The sequence below is a fragment of the Anabrus simplex genome, chromosome X (assembly GCF_040414725.1).
Source record: "Anabrus simplex isolate iqAnaSimp1 chromosome X, ASM4041472v1, whole genome shotgun sequence".
NCBI lineage: Eukaryota > Metazoa > Arthropoda > Insecta > Orthoptera > Tettigoniidae > Anabrus > Anabrus simplex.
In genome coordinates, this window is record NC_090279.1 from 108,184,394 (window position 1) to 108,204,863 (window position 20,470).

The window sequence follows — 20,470 nt, forward strand, 5'->3', positions numbered from 1 at the left end:
TGGAAATTGACGCCGAGCTCACGCATCATTTTACGAAGCCGGCCACAAGGCCGGAAATGGCCCGATTACAATTAACCAATAAGATCAAACTTACCCTAGATTCCTGGACCTTTTTGCCAATAGGAAATCTCGTGACCATAAATGGTCATTTTAACATCGTTAGCAATTGCACAAGTTCTGGAACATTACGATTACAACACCAAAATTTCATCATTGGAAACCACACGTGTGGTACAGGGTGACTCAATTTAAATAACTTTTTACATTTTTAAATCACATTACAAACATCAAATCAACCTTTGGACAAGTTACACCCTTGCAGACATTAATTTAAATTATAAATTACATAAAATTTACATACAAAAAATCACTTCGAAAACAATTCTCGTATCTTGCAATGTTCATTTACAGTTCCATATTATCGTGATGTTTCCATATTAAAAAAAATTACAAACATATTTCAGTTACATAAAAAATATTCCAGCAGAGTCCAGAGTTCTCATTTCTTCATTTCTCAAAATATTACACACAAAAATGAAATCCTTCAGATAAGCCACGCATAAACTTTAAAATTTACATTTCTAAACACAATGTAGTTCCAATTCTCCGTCCCACCGACCGGTGACATATTCGTGAGAAACCGTCAGTGGTTCTTTATCATCCTGTGTCTGTAAGCACATTAGTAACACCTGACTATCTTATCAATGTTAAATTCGGAAAATTTGGTTGCACCTTTCTAAAGAACTATAGGCCCTACAACACTATTTTTTTATACTTTATAATATGAATACCAATGACTGTTTTAACACAGGGGTTTTGGATTGTTTAGTTTAATTCCTAAAATATAATTGTTTTCAACAGCATAGTTTTCGTACATTTCCACACTTTTTTATGTAATTTATAAACATATGATGAAAATTAAAATGCCACGTTAAAATTTTATCCGGCTCTCGTAAGTTTCATGCTGCTATTACCGATAGTTTCTGAGAAAAGGTGCACTGAATTTTAAAAAATTAAATTTTCGGGAACTAAGTTCAAAAAAATTCATTTTAGTGCATCCGTAGCCCGTATGGTGGGTTATCTGCATGCCATCAGCTAGTTTTCTTTTGACACTCCTCCTCTTGCTCTTAGCAGTCTTCTCTAACTCTTTTTTAACCCTTTTCGCACCTCGAAGCCTCTCCATGTCGATATTCTTAAATGCTGTCACAGCGTTTCTTTCAAGTTCGGTGCCCAGTTTCCTCAGAGTTTTACATTTCTCTATATGCCCCTTATTGTACGATACGATAGCATGACAGACACCAAAGTGAAGAGTTTTAATGCCGACAAATACTTTTCTTGGAATACGGCTCCATATTACATTATTCACGCTTTCATTTGGGTATTGCGTTTTTCCGTGCCTACATTTATCCAAGAGAACAGAACCAGACAAGTCCTTGAAAATCGGTCTTACTTCTTCCATAACAGCAGGTGGTAAACTATGGACATGATGATATACTTGATCTGTTCCTTTGTATCTTTTGTATTTACACCATGTGTTGGGAGGGGATGGGCAGTGTCCGTGGTTTGGCTATTCATCTGTTGAGATATAATTATAATAAATAGCCCACACAGCTATTCTCATAGCTTCTGTACTATGAGTAATCTGCCTAATAGCAAACCATAATACCTTTGTGTTCTATCTATTGCTTCATCTGTCAATCGTCCTTTACCACCAATAGGTTTGCTGTCTGACAACAGCCTGCGACCAAGTGAAGTTTTAAGGCGTCGTAATCTGGAGCCTATCCTCTTTTGAACATGGGCCACACATTCCAACATTTTAATTGCAATATCGGGGCCATACGGTTGATATTCTGAGACTACTTCGTATGCTTTCGAATCCCCACCACCTGGGTAATTTATATGGTGAATGTTCTCAAGATCAGTTATTTTTTCCTGAAGAAAAACCCCATTGTCCTGAATAACTTCAGTCATGTTCTTGCGTAAATTAGTGGGAACTTCCGTTTCTGGAATAACTTCAGTCATATTCTCGCGTGAAGTAGTGGGGACATCGATTTTTGGAATTATAATACCTTTCTGTCTTCCGACATATCTACGTTTTTTAAAGATCTTAGCAGAATTTCTGTCTATATTTGTTTCAATAAACACAGAAGGTAGTGAAACCCATCAAACTGCATGTGTAAACAAACAAAAGAAATACTAAATTTTTCCCAATTATTTGCACTGAACAGGTCGGCCACTACATAAAAATTCCCAGGAGATGAGCTGGCCACCACACCAAACTTACCTCACTACTCTGAGGTGCTTACTTGGGCGGCAAAGTCAGTCAGAGGTGTATTACCTTCATCTGTCAAACATGTCGTCCACCACCCACACTCTTTGCTTGCAGTGTGCAGTTCAAAAATTAATTTTGAACCTTTCCAAAATAATATCCGTAGAAATGATATATCAAATTAATCAGAAAATTCAGAACTACATTTTAAGCAGAAAAGAAATTTGAGTTTTTTGTGTGTAGATTTTCAGGGCCGGCTGCCCTTAATTTAGATCGGCACACCTACGTACCTTAAAAACTTCATCTTAAACCAGTTTGAAAAATCTATAAAAACACGGTGTACATTCCGAAGACAAACTACATGTTTGCGAAGACTCAGCGAGTTAACAGATTGCCGTAAGCAGATACTCCAAGATTTAGGAATGCTAGACATTGTTAACACAGTAGAAATTCATGAAGGTGTAGTACGAAGTGAGCTTCATTCTTATCAACCTTTTACGTTTGGACTGAATAACAATGATGAAATTCGCTTTATCATTAATCATCGAGATGTATGTAGCCTACCACACGAAATCTACATCTATATTGAAAGACGCTTAGACAAGTCATATGGAAGTGGACCAAGCACATCTCAACTAAACAACCATGGTCGAGATCTTCTCTTTTCTGAAGTGCGATATGAAGTAAATAATGTGGAGATAGATAGATCGAAGAATGTTGGTATTACAAGTGCCATGAAACTCCACCCTTCTCTTAGTGATGAAGAAAGCAATCTTCTTCGGATGGCAGGATGGTGTCCAAAAGCTACTAACAATTGGATGATTAATGAGGACGTAACTTTTACAGGTATGCTATCATTGAAACATATTATTGGATTAGCAGAAAACTTTAGACCTATTGCAATCAACGCAAAACAAGAGCTAATTCTGATCCGTGATAGAAGTGATTGCAATTAAAATTGGAAAATGATACAACATTGCCTATACGTTTTCGAAGATGGGAGCTGTATGAATATCCTGTGTTACCACCTACAAATTAGCATAGCTGGCTGTTAAAACGTCACGTTTTACTGAAAAGCCTTTGTATACTATTTTTGGATTTCAAACCCATCGTAAATTCAACTATGAAAAAGATAGTTCACAGTTTTATCACTGTAAATGAAGAAATATTAGACTATATCTGAACGGAATTACGTATCTATACTAAAACATGGACATTAATTTTGAGAAAATAAATTTGCGTTGCTCTATGATATGTTTTGTAAATTCCAATCATTGTATTATCAGAAAGAAAACTGTCAGCTATTTTCGCCTGAAGAATTTAAAAATAAAGCACCGATTGTAGTTATATACTGTTCTTATCATGAAGAGTCTATAAAAGAATCTCCTGTCGATATTCGTTTAGAATTTGAAACATCTGAAAACATTCCTGCTAACACAGCAGTCTATTGTCTTATTATTCATATGAGTGATGTTACCATCCGCTAATGAATATTGTTACAAGAATATAAATAAGGATAGCTCTTTATCATGAATGTTAGTGTGTGTTTCACAGTGGAACAGAAATAAGGAAAATACTTCACGCAATCGTCTTGAGAAACAAAATTGTGAATGTGCATGCTGTTCGCATGCTAATAGTAACATCTTATTTATATCACACAAGTAAATGAGGCTATTATGATGTTCTATAAACATAGAAACTTATATCAGATGCCAAAACATCTGATTCAATGTTTACCACCAGGACTTTTATCTACGTACGCTGCTCCTTTCGTAGATGCTTTGTGGGACATCCTTCCTCTCCACAGACCCTGTCGACGTCATTACAAGCATCGAGGCAAAAATGGTTCGGATGACTGGGATGACCTAATCCGAAGATTGAAAACTGTACACAGTGTACGGATGAACTTTTTCTCTTCATTACAGTACATGATAATGATTCAGAAAGGAGGAAAACACACGAATAACAAGGAGGTAAGAACTGCATTATCTTCTTTGTAAAGCATAACATAATAGTATAATATCTTTTAAAACTTAATTTCATAAACAGTAATGTTTGAATTTTGCAGGGGAGGCATGCTACCTCTTCACCGTAACTTGTTAAGGAACACAGCAACCTCGTCGGCAAGACTGTTGTATAGTAGTTTGTTAAATTTTGTGAATAATTAGACAATAAATATTTCATTGAATGCAAAATGTTGTACTTATTCCCTTTGCCTCCTTACACCTATCGGAAATATCCACACCCATACTATCTTAGCATGGCACGTGCTCAGTCCCGTCTGTCGGATTGGGACGTAAAGCCTTAAGCACGTCGTCATGGTTTTGCATGTTTAGACTACTTCGTCAGTGTCGGATGGAGAAATAAAGCCATGAGCTGACCCCTTTTTAAATCACTCACGCTGTAACGTCATGTCATTTGTCCGTCGGATATAGACGTGAAGACTTAAGCAGAGTAAAACTGGGCCAAACCGCAACAAAATAGTTTCTGTAAGGATAGGCCCTTCAAAATGGCGTCTGTGTGCTTAGGCTTGCTCTCGTACGCAAGGATATGATTGTGAAGTCACGTTACTTGTCCGTCGGATGCAGGCGTAAAGCGGTAAGCAGACAACTCGATAACATGTGCACAACTAAGTAGTCTGTCGGATGGAGACATAAAGCCTTAAGCTGACCTCTTTAAAAATCACGGACGATGACTGTGTAGTTAGACCCCTCCATGATGGCGTGGGGAGGGGCATCTGTCCGTAAACTGAACCCAATATAGCGACTGTGTAGTTACGCCCCTTCAATATGACGTCGGGAAGGGCATCTAACCATAAAACTAGGTTAGACCGCATAAGCCCCCTATGGTGGGAGGATAAAAATGGCGATGAGAAAGTCATCTGACCGTAAAACTGTGCCCTGTGTAGTTAGCCCCCTCCAAAATGGCGTCGGTAAGGGCACCTGACCGTAAAATAAGGCCCTGTGCAGTTAGGCCTCTCCACGACGTTAGGTGTGCTCTCTTATGCGAATCCCTTATTGGCCAACTACTCAAGATGGCGTCTTGAGGACCCTATTGCCCTACTACTCAAGATGGTGTCGGGAAGGGGATCTGGCCGTAAACATGAGGTTAGGCCCCTCCATGAGGTTAGGCTTGCTCTCTTACGCGAATCCATATTGGTCTACCACTCAGGATGGCCATTAAAAGATGTTAGGCCCCTACAAGTTAGCGACTGTTGTAGCTGGGAAGTGCATCTGCTCGTAAAACTGAGGTTAGGTTTGCTCTTTTTTGCAAAATACGTGTCGGGAAGGGCAACTGGCCTTAAAAGTGAGGTTAGACCCCTCCAAGATGGCGTCTGTGACGTTAGGCTTGCTCTCTAATGCAAAATCCGCGAATCAGCATTGTTCTACTAGTATACTAGGGGCCAAGGACCTCGGAAAACAATCCGCATAGGTACACTACTAGGAGTCAATGACCTTGTGGGAAAATGCTGATTCAGTACGCATCGTTTTAGAACCCGTATAGCTATGCTACTGTGCTGCTCTGCGAGCGCGTGCCCCATTGATGGCACCAGGTCGGGGCAGTACGGGTGCGTTGCGATTGCAAGGTGTCTTTCACACTTAAATCACCACTTTTAAATTGTCTCATCGATGGAGCGTATTCACCAAATGTTTCTACCAGCAAACGATGAATTTCCACAGCCTTTTTCTTTTGATGAAATAAGAAAAGCAATGCGTGCCGCAAATGTTCTTTTACAGGCACAAACGTAGACATGATCAAACACAGACGCTAGTGTTTGGTGAACTCAAATTGTGTGTGTTTTTACGATAATGTCAGGCGAGCAAACTGACGTATGTGTCAGACTCATACGATGCGTACTGTTCGCTGGCGCCATCTCTTAGTGAAACCGAAAAAGAGTTATGGATACACCTGGTATCTGTGTCGGCTCCTCATAAAGCAGATTGTTGCAAAATAAACAAATAAATAAGTGGCAATATCCGCTGGGATCATAGCAAGCAGCACAGGCGCACCTTGTAAATTGTGGCTAAGTTCTAAAGCAGCATCCTTTATCGTTGTCATGGCCTCACTGCTCTATGACTCAACACAGTCGGTACAGCGCCACCTGCATCCACTCCACGTTCCTTCTCTCACTGCAGGGAGGAGCACGGTGTTACGAACACAAGTATCAGCCACATAAGGTGCTGAGGACCTGGGAAAAACACTTAGACGAAAAATAGAACCTGGCATTTTGTTGACAGCATATGCAAGGATGTGGTCGAGGGGGATCAGTCAATGTCGGCAGCGCGACACCGAGTCTCCACTCATGCTCATGCCTACTAAGAGCCCACCAGAAACTTGACGACAGCCGCAACAACTGCTGAGGGGTGCTGCTCTACAGTGTGTCCAAGTCCGCGGCACGGCAAGGTTAGTGACAAAGCAACCGACCGAATCTCATAACTATAATTTCTATTATTACTCGACAAAACAGGAAAATTATGACATAAGCAGACACATGTAATAGCATCCAAGTTCACTGTTAGGTTGACAGCATGTTGCATGAGCTTGTAACTGATTCTACTGTACGTGAATGATATAAGAAAATGTTTTATTTACAATAGATGACGGAGCTAGTTCACAAGTTATTCGATGTCAGATAACGCTGAATGGAATGAAGTCTCTCGGACATCGGTCTTTCTTAATCATGGATGATTCTTAGCGCTGGAAATAGGTCAGCTTTTCATTCTTTTGCACAATCGTTTCTGGTATTAATTTCTGTGTAATTCAATGAGACAGGCGAATTCAAAATACGCTGACCGAATTGATTATCTCTAATTGTATTTTGTTCCTATACGGTTTTGTGCATCTGTTCAAACCTTCCCCAACAATTTCCCTCTGTGTGGTAGTGGTAGAATGTTTGAAGTCGACACTGATTCGCGTGAGTGAAGTGAAGCTGAAGATAAAGGTTGTCTATAGTGTTTGGGGTGACAATGACAAAGGGGTATCTCAAAATTACTGGCAGTGCCAAATTCTTTCAGAAGCATTAAAACTGATTGCCCAATTTGCATGTATTGTACATTGGTTACGCAGGTGTACAAGGATCTAGCGATGAGAGGGATGGATGATCTCGGTGGAATAGGAGAGGATCGCAAGGTGCAGTAGGTGGACTGTCTCGAGTACTGGTACTAACACTGTGTCTCTTGTTGCAGGAGACTGGCGGGTTACTTAGGGCATGGCTGCCGGTGCAGCCGTGCTTGTGGTGTGTGATGTGCTCTTGGTTCTCACTGTGGCCGCGGGCAGTTTTGCCAACATCATAGTGCTCCTCGTCTTCTTCCGACGCCCCGGTCTGCGCTCTATATCCAACAGGTGAGATCAACTGTACAGACAAGTCACTGAGAAGAGGAAAGGACCAACTTTCTTTTGAGATTCCCGTTTTTTACGAGCAATCGTGGATTATAACAGTAGAAGAGCAATGTATGTTCTAAAACAATCGTTGTTATGTCAGCATTTTCCCACGCTTTTGGCGGGAAATGAGAATTTTTGCTGAGTCAGCACTTTTTGTGCATGGAAGGTCATTGATCCCTAGTCAATGACGACATTGTGATGTCAAACCTTACCTACGTGAACAGGCCTAACCTCATGTAGGCAAGTTTATGACGTCACAATGACGTCTTAACCTAACCTGCGAACACGGACGTTAACCTAACCTCATTGGGTTAGGTTAGGGACCGAGGTTTTGGTTTTTTGGGAGGGTGGAGAGGGTCTCCTCCTCCTTCCATGGGAGTTACCTCCCAGGCCCATACCAAAAATAGGAGATGAGAGAGAGATTGCTCTCTCCCAGAGGACCAAATCCCAGGTAGGGAAGCCTGGACACCGGGCTCGGTTCGCATCACTTGACTCTCGTTGCAGGGTCGCTAGCATCTGCTCATTTTCCCCTCGGTATTCCTAAAAGTATTTTAATGAAATTTGGTGTGGTTAACGAAGACGACGAGCGTAATGGTGTCTTGTCAAGTCAGAAAGTAGACCATTGTCAACACATATGGAAGATGAAAGCCACTGTCATATCGAAATAAACACATGCTGATGGCTGTACAGTGCGACAAAACGTTTCACGAATTATCTATATCAATGACGCCCGCATGTTTCACCGTCATCACGAGACCTCCCTCACCTGGCCGGAATCGATCCCGGGGCCTCCGTAGACTGCGGAAGCGGCTTACCCTATACACAGTAATACGTCATTCAAGTTAATATTGGCGATTATTTAAAAGTATACTGTCAAATTAGTATTGCCACTACTAATATCGTCATCATCATCATCATCATCGCCAAAGTAGACCTACAACATTAACAATAACGATGATAACCCGAAGCAATATTTAATGATCGCCGTATTACAAGTTATCAACGGAGGAACGTGGAACTATAATGCAAAGCAGTTCCGAAAACAGTTGTTAGATGGCGTTAGTGCGTCAGTGGAGTCGAGAGTGTCGGTTCCAGAGGCAGCAGTCTCGACTCTTTGCGACTCCCTACTCCCTGGTCCTCGACCATAAATATTGCCGGCTTCATAGTCAGGCGTGGTTACCTTCCATGCAGAAAGTGGCACTCAGCTCGCTTTTTTCGGGGGAGGGGCAATCGACTCAATCCACATTGCCTCCGACAATCTATTATTCCTAAGAAAGAAAAGAGATAGCAGGAAAGAGTGGGAAGTGATACAAGGAGGATCTGCCGGTCGCTACCACGGCTAGAGTTTGTCTTGGTGAGGTGGTGTTAAGGTGTGGTATTGAAGGGTCAGGGAAAAGCTACATAGGCAGAAAAGAGCCTACTTGTAAAACCTGACATATTTTGATAGCATATACAAGGATGTGGGCTGGAAAAGTCCAGAGGTCGTGCTCGTTAGGAATATGTGTCATGCAATCATAACCATTTCCTTGCCATTGTCTATTATTATGGGGATCAGTCCTTCTCGCCACTGCCGGATCGGTTCGGGTCCACTAGCGTCTGGGCTTTGGGCCACAGGTTCGCCCCATTGTCCAGCAGTCAGTAGCCCCTGGTGCCAAGTCTCCGTTTGGAGAAGGGGATTTAGAGCCAAGCCTTGTGTGGTGCAAGGGGCTGTCTTCTTCCGCCTGGTGATGTCCCTCTTATGCGGTGCTGTTGAAGCACACTTGTCACTGCAGATCCGTAACTAAGCTAAGGTTATTAATACAATGTATATACAGATGTTCGTTGGAGTGCCGGCTTGCTTGCCTGCTCTCAAGTCCAGGGTTTTACCTATATAAAGAGTGGAATAACACAAATAACTTTCTATATTAGTACTGCTACTGCTGTCTTCCTTATAGGGCGCGGGCTGGTTTTCCGCTCCCGTGTCTCGGTCGGGGGCGGGGGTGGATTGATTCGTCCTTGGCCGTCTGGCTTCGTTGCCGCCGTCTTCTTGTGTTCTGTTTCCTATCAATCCTTCCTCGCCTTGGTCCCCGGGGATAAAGACAACTGTAACAAAGAACATATATACATAGATACATGGTGTCTGCAGTATAGTGTGTATTTGTGTGGTGTGTAGGTGTCAGCTTAGGGGGAGGCGGCTATCGGTCTCTCGCCTCCTAACCCTGTGGCTGAACAGAATGTGTTTTGGTGTGGGATACTTGGAGTAGAGATCAACGTCCTAGCGTCCTATCCCACTTACTAGTGGGTTGATCTTTTTACTCCATGATTGGTGTACATTCTTAGTGTTTGTTTGCGTATGTTGTGTCTTATCGAGCAATAGCGCGTAGGTGGCGTATTGGCGTGTCGAAAGGGAGTCTGGCCGCTGCTCGAATGCATTTATTTCGTATGCGTTCTAGCTTATTCTACTTCCTCATTGCAGTGAACCTCCCACGCAGGGGCTGCATACATGATTATAGCTACGTTCGTGTTTATACTGGACTTCTTACTCGGTATTGGGTATGGTTGGCTGAGTCTTATGTGTACTTTTCTGTGGATGTCTTTGATGTGGTGGAGCATGGTAAGCTTTCTATCTAGGACTACTCCTAGGTATTTGGCTTTGTCGTGCCATGCTATTTCCTGGTTAAACAGCTTTTATGGTTTAATATGGACTGGTATGTACGTACGATGTTCTTTCTAGCGAACAGCACGGCTTGGCACTTGTCGACATTGACGTTAATGCGCCGTTTTGTTAGCCATGGCTCGAGAGCTCATAGTGCTACTTGTAGCCTCTTCCGAGTGCACGCTATTTGTGGGTGCTGAACTGTGATAGCAGTGTCATCTGCGTAGAGGTGTGTGGTAGGAAGTTCCGCAGTTGCCATGTTATTTGTATATACGATGAAGAGCATTGGGCCGATAAGGGACCCTTGGGCTACACCCGCTCTAATCCTGCGTGTACTTGACAGCGTGTTGTGTACGTCCACCTGGAACTCTCGGCCCTCCAGATAGGATTTTATTAGTCTTATATAGCCTGGGTGGAATTCGAGCTCTATTAGTTTTGCTAGTAGGCCTTCGTGCCAGACTTTGTCGAATGCTTTCTGGATATCAAGGAAAACCGAACCCATGTCCCTTCGTTTATTGAAACCTATGGTAGCTTGTTCTATGAGTATTTGTGGGGAAGAATGCCCGTCCCTGAAGCCAAATTGCTCATTGCGAATTATTCATTTTTCCTTGATTGAACTATTAACCTTTTCAGTAGTATTTTCTCGAATACTTTACTGGGGGCGTCCAGAAGGCTGATGGATCTTTAGTTGTTTGGAACTGACTTGTCTTTGCCTGGTTTTCCAAATACGAGTATCCTAGCCCTTTTCCATTGTTCAGGGTAGTACTGGAGCCTGAACATTGCATTGAAGATACAGGTGAGTAGTGTGAGGGCTTTGTGGGTTAGTTTCTTTATTATACTCAGCTCGCCTCCGCCAGCGACTTTATATCGTGGTCATGCGGGTGGGAGGTTGTGCGAGGAACGGGGGGAGGATGCAACCGCGCCTGTGCACTGAGGAGAGGGGAGACTACAGCGCAGTCACGCTAGGACTTAGCGAGTTAATATCTGTGTTGTGTGTGTGGGGAGGAGGAGACATATCAGCGCGCTCTCGAACCATCTTTGTGAGTTACTACAATCAAATATCCCGCTAGAGAGATAAAAGCACTCTCTTGTGTGGACTTTCGTAAGTTACTGTAAGCAAATGACGAACAGATCACACAAGAGACATATCACCGCCCACCTACCCGGCGACTTCGTGAGTTACTCTAATGAAATGACTATCAGATCCCACTTGTGTCATAGCAGTCCACTCTTGCGGCTAAGAAGAAAAAAGCAGAGGTTGCGCCGCCTAGCAGCTAGTTGGTAAAACGGCCAACAGTCACAATATATGATGAAAAGTAATTTTCGAGTCAACTGGTGATTCTGCTGCTTTTAAACAGAGAACTAGAAGTTCTTCAGTCTACATTTTTATAAAAATAAAATGGTGTCGACAAGGAAAACATTTAATAGGTGTGCGGAGACAAAGGGGTTGCAATAAGTAGAGCATTTTAAATTTAATGGAACATTTATTGTGTAATTATTTACAAAATTAAACAAACTATTACCGGTGATACTACAGTCTTTGTTATGCTGGTGACAAGGTTGCTGTACTCCTTATCTTTCTGTGAAGATGTAGGATGCTTCCAAAATTGTAATGCCGCTCCAACATTCAAATTAGACAAAATATTTCTTGGTTATGAAATTATATTTTCAAAATATGTTATACTATGCTTCACAAATAAGTTGATGCAGTTCTTACCTTGATTTCATTCATGTGTTTAGTTCCTTTCAGAATCATTATCAGATACTGTAAAGAAGGGAAGAAGTTCATGCGTACATTGTCTACAGTTTACAATCTTCAGATTAGGTCCATCCCAATCGGCGGGATTTTTACTTCGATGCTTGTAATGACTCCGGTAGCGTCTGCATGAAGCTACACCGACCGACATCTTACTGTGGAGAGGAAGGATTACCGAAGAAAGCATCTACGAAAGGAGCAGCGTACGTAGATAAAAATCCTGGTGGTAAACATTGAATCAGATGTTTTGGCATCTGATATAAAGTTCTATGTTTATAGAACATCTTCCAATTACTTGAGGTAAATAAGATGTATCATATTAGTCTCGCTAGTAGGCGAATAGGATGCACATTCACAGTTTTGTTTGTTATAAAGACGATTGTCTGTAATCGTGCAGTCTCTGTTCCATAGTGTACTATGTAGAAACAAACGAAGGGGTATTTATAGACTTGTAAGAATATTCGATAGTGGATGGCCCCTGCAATATTCAAATTAAACAAAATATATATTGTTTATGAAATTATGTTTTTAAAATATATCATAATATGCACAAGCACTTGTACTTACCGCTCTTTATACTATTTTCTCCTACATACTTCGCAAAGAAGTTGTTGCAGTTCTTACCTTGATGTCAATCATGTGTGTAGTTCTTTTCAGAATCATTATCAGTTACTATAAAGAAGGGAAAAAGTTCGCGGAGGTTTCGCTGGCTAGCAGCTAGTTGGTGAAATGGCTAGCTGATCACTATCAGTTAGTTCACTGTTTTTCTACTTGTTAGCGCATGCAAACAAGATGACTGACACGCGCTTTTTGTAATCACACGTATTCCCTGATGTTGTGTTACCCTGTTCATAGGAGAAGAGAGGTGTGCGTGGAGGGGGAACGGACAGTATGTATCCTCTAGCAAATAGCGTAAGTGAACAAGGTGCCGTTACGCCTACCAATTTTGAATGCATACAATCTATATTTTATGATTAGAACATACATTATCGGTTGTTATCTTACCTTGCTCATAAATTTTTAATCTACATATGTTGTGTTTTGTAATGAGCAGAAAATATTTGAACAGTCAGCATACATTCTCTTGTGTTGTGAACAGAAAAGAACATCTACATATTTATTTTCGGTGAATGAATGAACCTTACCAGTTTGACACTTCTCTCTCCTTATAGAACAAAGACTAAAAGGGAAAAGAGGAGGAAAATACTGCCATATACTACTAGGTTTATCAGATATCGCTAGAGATATAACAGAGGAATAGCTTGTGTGCATGTGCCAGCGGGTAAATACATCCGCTTGCGAAGGAAAAAAAGAAGTGTTGAGGTATACTATGACAGAAAGTTTAAGAGTTACTGTAAAACAAATGGCAAAAAAAACGAATGACTCAGTTCATCCTTTCTACATGTGATGTCACGTCTACAACGGTAGGTGCAATGAGTTCGTTGTTGTAGCTCATGTGCGTCTTGGACGTAGTTATTCCTCTATTTCTTGAATCTCTGGTTCATACTCTGTGTAACCAGCATCTTGATAAGCTCTTAGTAGTTGTAAACAATCAATGAGTATCTTACATCTGCATAGGGTAACAGAGTCTGGCAGACAGCGTGCAATGTCATCTGTAGATAAAACTGAACTCGGTTTGATAGTGAAGAAGCGCTGAAATCTTCTTATTTTCTTTACCTTTTACTACCTCATCTTGCTTCTCTTCTTGCAGAGCAACAGAAAGTGTAGTCGGCTTAGAATATAAGGTAGAATGAAAAGCTCTGATGGTGAGTTCTTCTTCCTCTTCCTCCTCTGTGTTGTAACAGAACTTGTAGTAGGTTGAGACGATGTCGTATCGTTCGGATCACGCTTTTTATATTACGCTGTCAACGTTTAGACAAAGTTTCTAAGCGTTTTACTGGTATATTACATAAGCAAATGTGTTTAGAATTCATATGGCGTGTGAGATTATCACGTCTGCTGAATGAAGCAGTACATTGTTTGTATGCGAATATTCTGAAGTTAAGCTTAACAGTTTTATATCGCTGAAAATTGTCTCGTCTTGAAAATTCTCACTACAAGGATCACACATAAACTTATTAACATGCACACTCAGGTAGATATTATGTATAGTTTTGTGTTAACACATTTCCTTTGAGAGCTTTGTTATGCAAGGTATAGCATGTTTGTACTTACCGCTCTTTATACTATTTTCTTCTATCTAAATATCATCCTCCTCCCCCCAACAGAGAGTTATAGAACTAGCAGTTTATAATTACCTCCTCGTCCTCGTCATAGACTTTGACTTCCTCCTCCCTCCTTATAGAACTACTAAGTCTATAAGAAGTAGGATGGGAAGGAAGTCGTTGAGAAGGAATAGGTTGTCATATGCTACTAGATTTATTAGAAGGAAGTCCAAGTCTACGAGGAGGGTAAGGAGGTAGTAGTTCTATAAGTTGGATAGACTTAGACTTCCTGGGGTTCCAACACACGATCACACGGATAGAAGCTTACAGCTGCCGACCTAAATTTGTCAGGTTCGATCGTGGCTCAGTCGTGTGGTATGTAAATGTGGTCAACACATCAGCCTTGTGTCGATACATTTACTGATACATGTAAGGCTCTATCACACAGATCACTCTGTAACGGGCTCTTCTGCTCACTCTAACGGCTAAGAGAAGAATGTAGGGTTTTGCGTACTCCGTGGAACTAAGCAAGATGGTAACACACCCCACCATATTCGTGTCTCCGTACATTGTCGGTTGTTATCTTACCTCGTTCACTCGTTCATAAATTTCATGGAGTCTTCGAATAGGAGGTGGTAAGGAGCGTGTGTGTATATTACTACACGTCACAACCTCACTAACAGAACACTTCACTAGTTGAAGTCTTCTAAGAGGAGTCTGTAATTGAACTCTTCTAAGGCGAGACGGTAAAGTGGCTTTGTAAGGTTAGGTTACCGTTCCCGTCCGTGAATCGAGCACGGAACCCTCTGAACCGAATACCCCAACGCTGACCGGACACTCAAGGTGTCGGACAATAATAATAATAATAATAATAATAATAATAATAATAATAATAATAATAATAATAATAATAATAATAATAACACAAACTGGCAAGCTGAAAACCCTCACCAAAGCTCTTCACGAAAATCAGATATCCATAATGGCCCTACAGGAAACAAGGTACCCAGATGAAGAGATTTTTGAATCCGAAGGCTACCGATTTTTCAAGAGCAAAGCGCAAAGAGGAATCCTCAATGGAGCTGTGATGCTTGGAACCGCGTTTGCTGTTAGAACCAAGATCCTTAAATCGGTTGCAAATTTCGAACCTGTGAATGACAGATTGTCTATACTCACAATTAAATGTGCGAACAAAACCTACGCCCTAGTTAACGCACATGCTCGTACAAGCGATAAGAACAAGTCTGATCCAGACGAAGTTGATAATTTCTGGGACCTACTGGATGAAAAATTAAACAAAATCCCCAAACACCATGTCAAGCTTCTTTCGGGTGACTTCAATGCCCAACTAGGTCGTGAACAGAAGTATAAGAAAGTTATAGGAAATTACCCTGCTCACAAAAGAACCAATCCCAACGGCAAAAGACTGGTGTCCATTTGCGAAAATCACAACCTGCAGGTCATGTCGACCCACTTTCACCATCTACCCAGAAAGCAAATGACTTGGTGTTCTCCCTTCCAAGCTCTCGAAGAGTTCCAAATTGATCATGTTGCAATCTCCAGGAGAAACAGCCCTGAGATTATGAATGTCAAGGTAAAGAAAGGCATCAATGTGGCCTCAGATCATTATATGTCTCTTATCAAATTCAAACCAATTCCCGCAAACACAAGGAATACAACCAAACAGATCACACGCTTCGACAATGTTAAACTTCGGCAAAGGGTCGAGGAGTTCCAGGAGAAGGCTAGACCAAATGGACTGTGACTTTAACAACGCCAAAAGTCTCCTTGTTGAGGCCGCCAAACACGTTGCAGAAATCAAGAGAAGAAAAAACCGTGCATGGTGGAATGGTCCCTGCGAATCAGTCCTCCAAGAAAGACTCAATGCGTGGAAACAGTACTACTCTACGAAATCAGAAAATGATTGGGAAACCTACAAAACCCAACGTGCCCAAGCAGCTAGGGTGTTCAGAACTGAGAAACGTAAATACGCAAAAACTCCCATTGAAAAGATAGAACAAAACTTTAAGAAGAATGAAAGCAGAGAGTACTTACAGAGCCTTCAAACGCAAACTCACTGGCTATAAACCACCATCTCTATGCTTTGAGCAAAAGGACGGCACACTGGCGACGTCAAATGAAGAAAATTGCATTATTCTGACAGATTACTTCAAGAATTTACTTAATTGTTCTAAACCGCAAAGCGCCATTGAGACCAAGGAACCCTTACTCAGGTACCCAGATTCCAGACCACCCTACAGAGATGAAATCAAGCGCCACATTGCCCGTCACAAAAATAACAAAGCGCCGGGGGAAGACTCAGTAGTAGCAGAACTATGGAAATATGCCCCAGAGGAATCACTTGATATCTTGCAAAAGCAAATAGAAGAAATTTGGAACAGGAGACCCTACCCGAAGATTGGAAAATAGCTTTGATCCACCCATTACACAAAAAAGGCAGCATGAAGAACATCAACAACTACAGAGGAATATCTTTGCTACCCGTGACTTACAAAATTCTATCACTTGCCATCCTGAAGCGTTTGGAAGCACAAGTCGAACATCAAATAGGTGAATACCAAGGAGGGTTCAGAAAAGGTCGCTCAACAGCTGAACAGATCCAAAATCTCAAAACGATCATCAGATATTGTACACTAAGGTCCAAGCAGTATGTGTCTGTCTTTGTGGACTTTAAGAAAGCGTACGACTCCATTGACCGGGAAGTCCTGCTAAACATCTTAAATAAATTTGGAGTTGATTTGAAACTCCTGGCATTAATTAGAGCCACCCTGACGATACAAAATCCAAGGTGAAGTTCCACGGATGTCTCTCGCATTCCTTTGACATCAAAACAGGAGTCCGACAAGGTGATGGGCTATCCCCGATACTCTTCAACTGTGTTCTTGAAAAGATCATCAGAACCTGGCGGGTGAGATTACAGGAAACCAACTACAGTCCATTGAGAATAGGAACCAAATCCAAGGGGATCGCAACAGACTGCTTAGCATTTGCCGATGATATTGCTGTTCTCTCAAACGACATAGAAACCGCTAGAGCTCAAGTTGAAATTATAAAGGAAATTGCCGAACAAACTGGTTTGCAGATATCGTTTGAGAAAACAGAAGTGATGATTAACATCAAAGAGGCTCCACCAAAACTCCATACGAAATACGGGGACATCACCCGAGTAGACAAATTCAAATACCTGGGTGAGATCATCATGAAAAATGGACTGGACAAAGAAGCACTTCAGGAGCGAGTACGCAAACTGGAAATAGGCTACCAAACATCCCGCACAATCTACAACAAAAATGCCTTTCCCAAAACACCAAGATACGTCACTATGAAACAGTTCTGAAGCCAGTAGTTCTATATGCAGCCGAAACCCTGTCTCTAAATGCCAACAAAGGACTCCTTGAAGAACTGGAGAAAAGAGAACGCAAAATTGTGAGAGGAGTCATGGGAACAATGTACAGAAATGGAATCCACCAAAAGAGATCCAACAAGGAAGTCTATAGCAAAATAGAGAAAATTACCGACACAATCAGAAAAAGACGGGCACGATTTTACGGTCATCTGAAAAGAATGGACGGAAGAAAGTTAACTAAAGAAATCTTTCACTTTTTTTTATTCAAACCCCAAAACCACAATTCCCTGGTTTAGAAATACCAAAGAAGACCTGCAAATGCTACATATCTCAGCTGAAGACGCCCTTAACAGAGATCTCTTCTGCAAGAAAATATTGACGAACGGGCTAAACCGAGACGAGCAACCGAAGAGAAGACACGGTGCCCCTTGGACAGAGGAGCGTAAGCAGACCCACTCAGAAAGAATGAGGGAAATTTGGGCTCTAAAGAAGGCCAAGTTCAGTGTCAAATGCAACAAGACTTAACGTGGTCCTTGATGGCCCTAGCGAATTATATAATAATAATAATAATAATAATAAAAATAATAATAATAATAATAATAATAATTTCATTTTTCCACACCAGAGGTGTCCCGTGTGCGAACTCTGTAGAAAATGTGTATTCAGCACTGTTTTGCGGCCGGATGCCTTTCCTGACGCCAACCCTATATGGAGAGATGTAAACACTATTCTGTGTTTCGATATTGGTTGGTAGTATAGTATTGTCTGAATATGAAGAGGAAAGTTTTGAGACAGACACGAGCACACAGTCGCCGAGACAGAAGACATAATCAGACGAGAATAAAATCTCCGACTCGGCGGCAAATCGAACTCGGGATCACCCAAACCGAAGGGCTCAATGCTGGCCATTGAGCCAAGGAGATGAAGAATAATAAAAATAATAATAACAATAATAACTCCATCGCTCTCCCTGCACCTGTAGGGTCGCGGGGGCGAACTGTCATATACAAATGGTTTTGTTCCTGTTTTTACAGCTGGATGATCTTCCTGACGCTAACTCTATGTAGAGGGGTTTAATCACTATTATGTGTTTCTGTTGTAGATGATAGTCCAGGGTTTTGTATGAATACGAAGAGGAAAATGTTGAGACAAACACAGTCAGTCTCTGAGCGAGAATAAAATCTCTAACCCACACAAGAATCGAACCTGTCACCCTCTGATGCAAAGGCTTCAACGCTGACTATTACGCTAATAATAGCCGGGCTGAGTTCAGGCGCAACTAACTTTCCGTGTTTCTCGTGGTCGTGTAAGGAAGATGCTGGTTGTGCTATTGGTAGTTTCAACTCTATGTAACGCTAATCAGAGGGATTAATGAAGGTATCGGCAAGGGTCGGGGTCGCAAAAGAACAAGAGTTGCTGGACACGGAGCGAGGAGCCTTGCTGTGGTCGCCAACACACGCTCACAAGTTCAGAGCCTCTGGAGCCATTACGACAGGCAGGGGATACCGTGGGTGTTATTCTACCGCCCGCACCCAACGGTGTCGTTATGAAGGACAACTGGCTGTAAACATGAGCAAAGTATACTGCAAGGTGTTTACCATGAGATCAAGAAGGAAATAAATTTTATTTTATCGCAGGATTATTCCGAGTTTTCAACTGTTAAGGTTTCCACCCGCCCTAGTGGCCATGATCGTTAACACGTCTGACATCGTGGTAGCCGCTTCGAGTCCCCTTGGTCGAGAAAGTTATCTAATCACTAGATAGTGTTCCGCAGTGCTCATATGGAGTGAGGCTCTTGGTGCTATTCGACATGTGTAGTCTACGTGCCGGCGCCCTCCTCTGATGAGGCTGACGTCAGGAAGGGCAGCCACTCATAAAATCCTTCTCGATAGATTCACCTCACCTGATGGAAGAGAAACGGACAGGGGTTGGTATCTGTTCGCGGTCAGATTGAATCAAGTAGCTGCTGTGCACTGTGTGGAAGAATGCAACGCCGATGAAATCAAAAACTTCCGCTTTCGGTCCTGCCGGCCAACAGTGTGATGAGACATTCATTTCTTAATGCAGTCCACATGTAACATGTCAATCATGTTCAATCCCCTTATTGTTTACTCGTAAATATACACACATATATTGCGCTAATATGAATTAGTAATTAAATACAAAGAAAGTGATCGAAGTTTGTGCAGAATTAAAACACGTTCGTGAAAGCTATGTAAATGCGTCGTTTTCCGTTGCTTGCATCCACTCACCATTTAAGGTACACTACAATAAATGATGCGGTTATGGCTCAAAAATACCAAAGAAGGGAAAAGGATGGGATCTAGTGTTTTAAGTAGAATACGAATCAATAGAACGTGAGTTCCCATGCATCATCTGCTACTGTTAGAATGAAAGACAACGTTTTCATAACTTACCGACGATGCACATCTTTATGACAAAAAAAGGTTATTTATATGGTACGAAATGGTGCAGCTCACAATCCTGTCACATTTCTCAACCCCGCTACAACCCCAGGATTCCTAGGACACTGTTGTTTCCTGGAAGCGATGCGCAAAAGCTGGCACGATGTTGTAAGCTTGCCGTGGCCCCCGTGGTTCTCTACTGAGTAATCCATTGCTAATTGCCCTCGTCCTCATCTGACATCTGTCAACACACGGTTACATTCCCAATACTGAAATCCCCGCGCATCACAGTCCTAAGTGTTTTCCTTTCACTCAAGCAGTTATGTATGGCCCTACTGAGCCTTGCTAGTAGATTCTTTGTCGCTACGTTAATTTAACATTTCGGCGTAAGGTTTAAAGTTGTTCGTACCGTAAGTACTCAACGGCTGATCCTCGCACTAGTTTCAGGAAACATTTGGGTGGGGGGCGGCCCCCCGGGCCCCCTCTTTGCT

General features: G+C 41.8%; 1 protein-coding gene across 3 annotated transcripts in view; it reads left to right on the plus strand.

The window, feature by feature from the left end:
• The window catches only part of LOC136886824 (histamine H2 receptor), a 235,128-nt gene that overhangs the window by 172,187 nt on the left and 42,471 nt on the right, over positions 1-20,470 (plus strand). Inside the window, exon 2 of one of the 3 annotated variants that reach the window (XM_067159660.2) lies at positions 7,456-7,612. The exons of the other annotated variants lie outside the window; for them this stretch is intronic. Coding sequence (XP_067015761.1) covers positions 7,479-7,612 — 134 coding nt within the window. The 5' untranslated portion in view covers positions 7,456-7,478. The remainder of the gene's footprint in view (positions 1-7,455; positions 7,613-20,470) is intronic. 3 annotated transcript variants of the gene reach the window in all.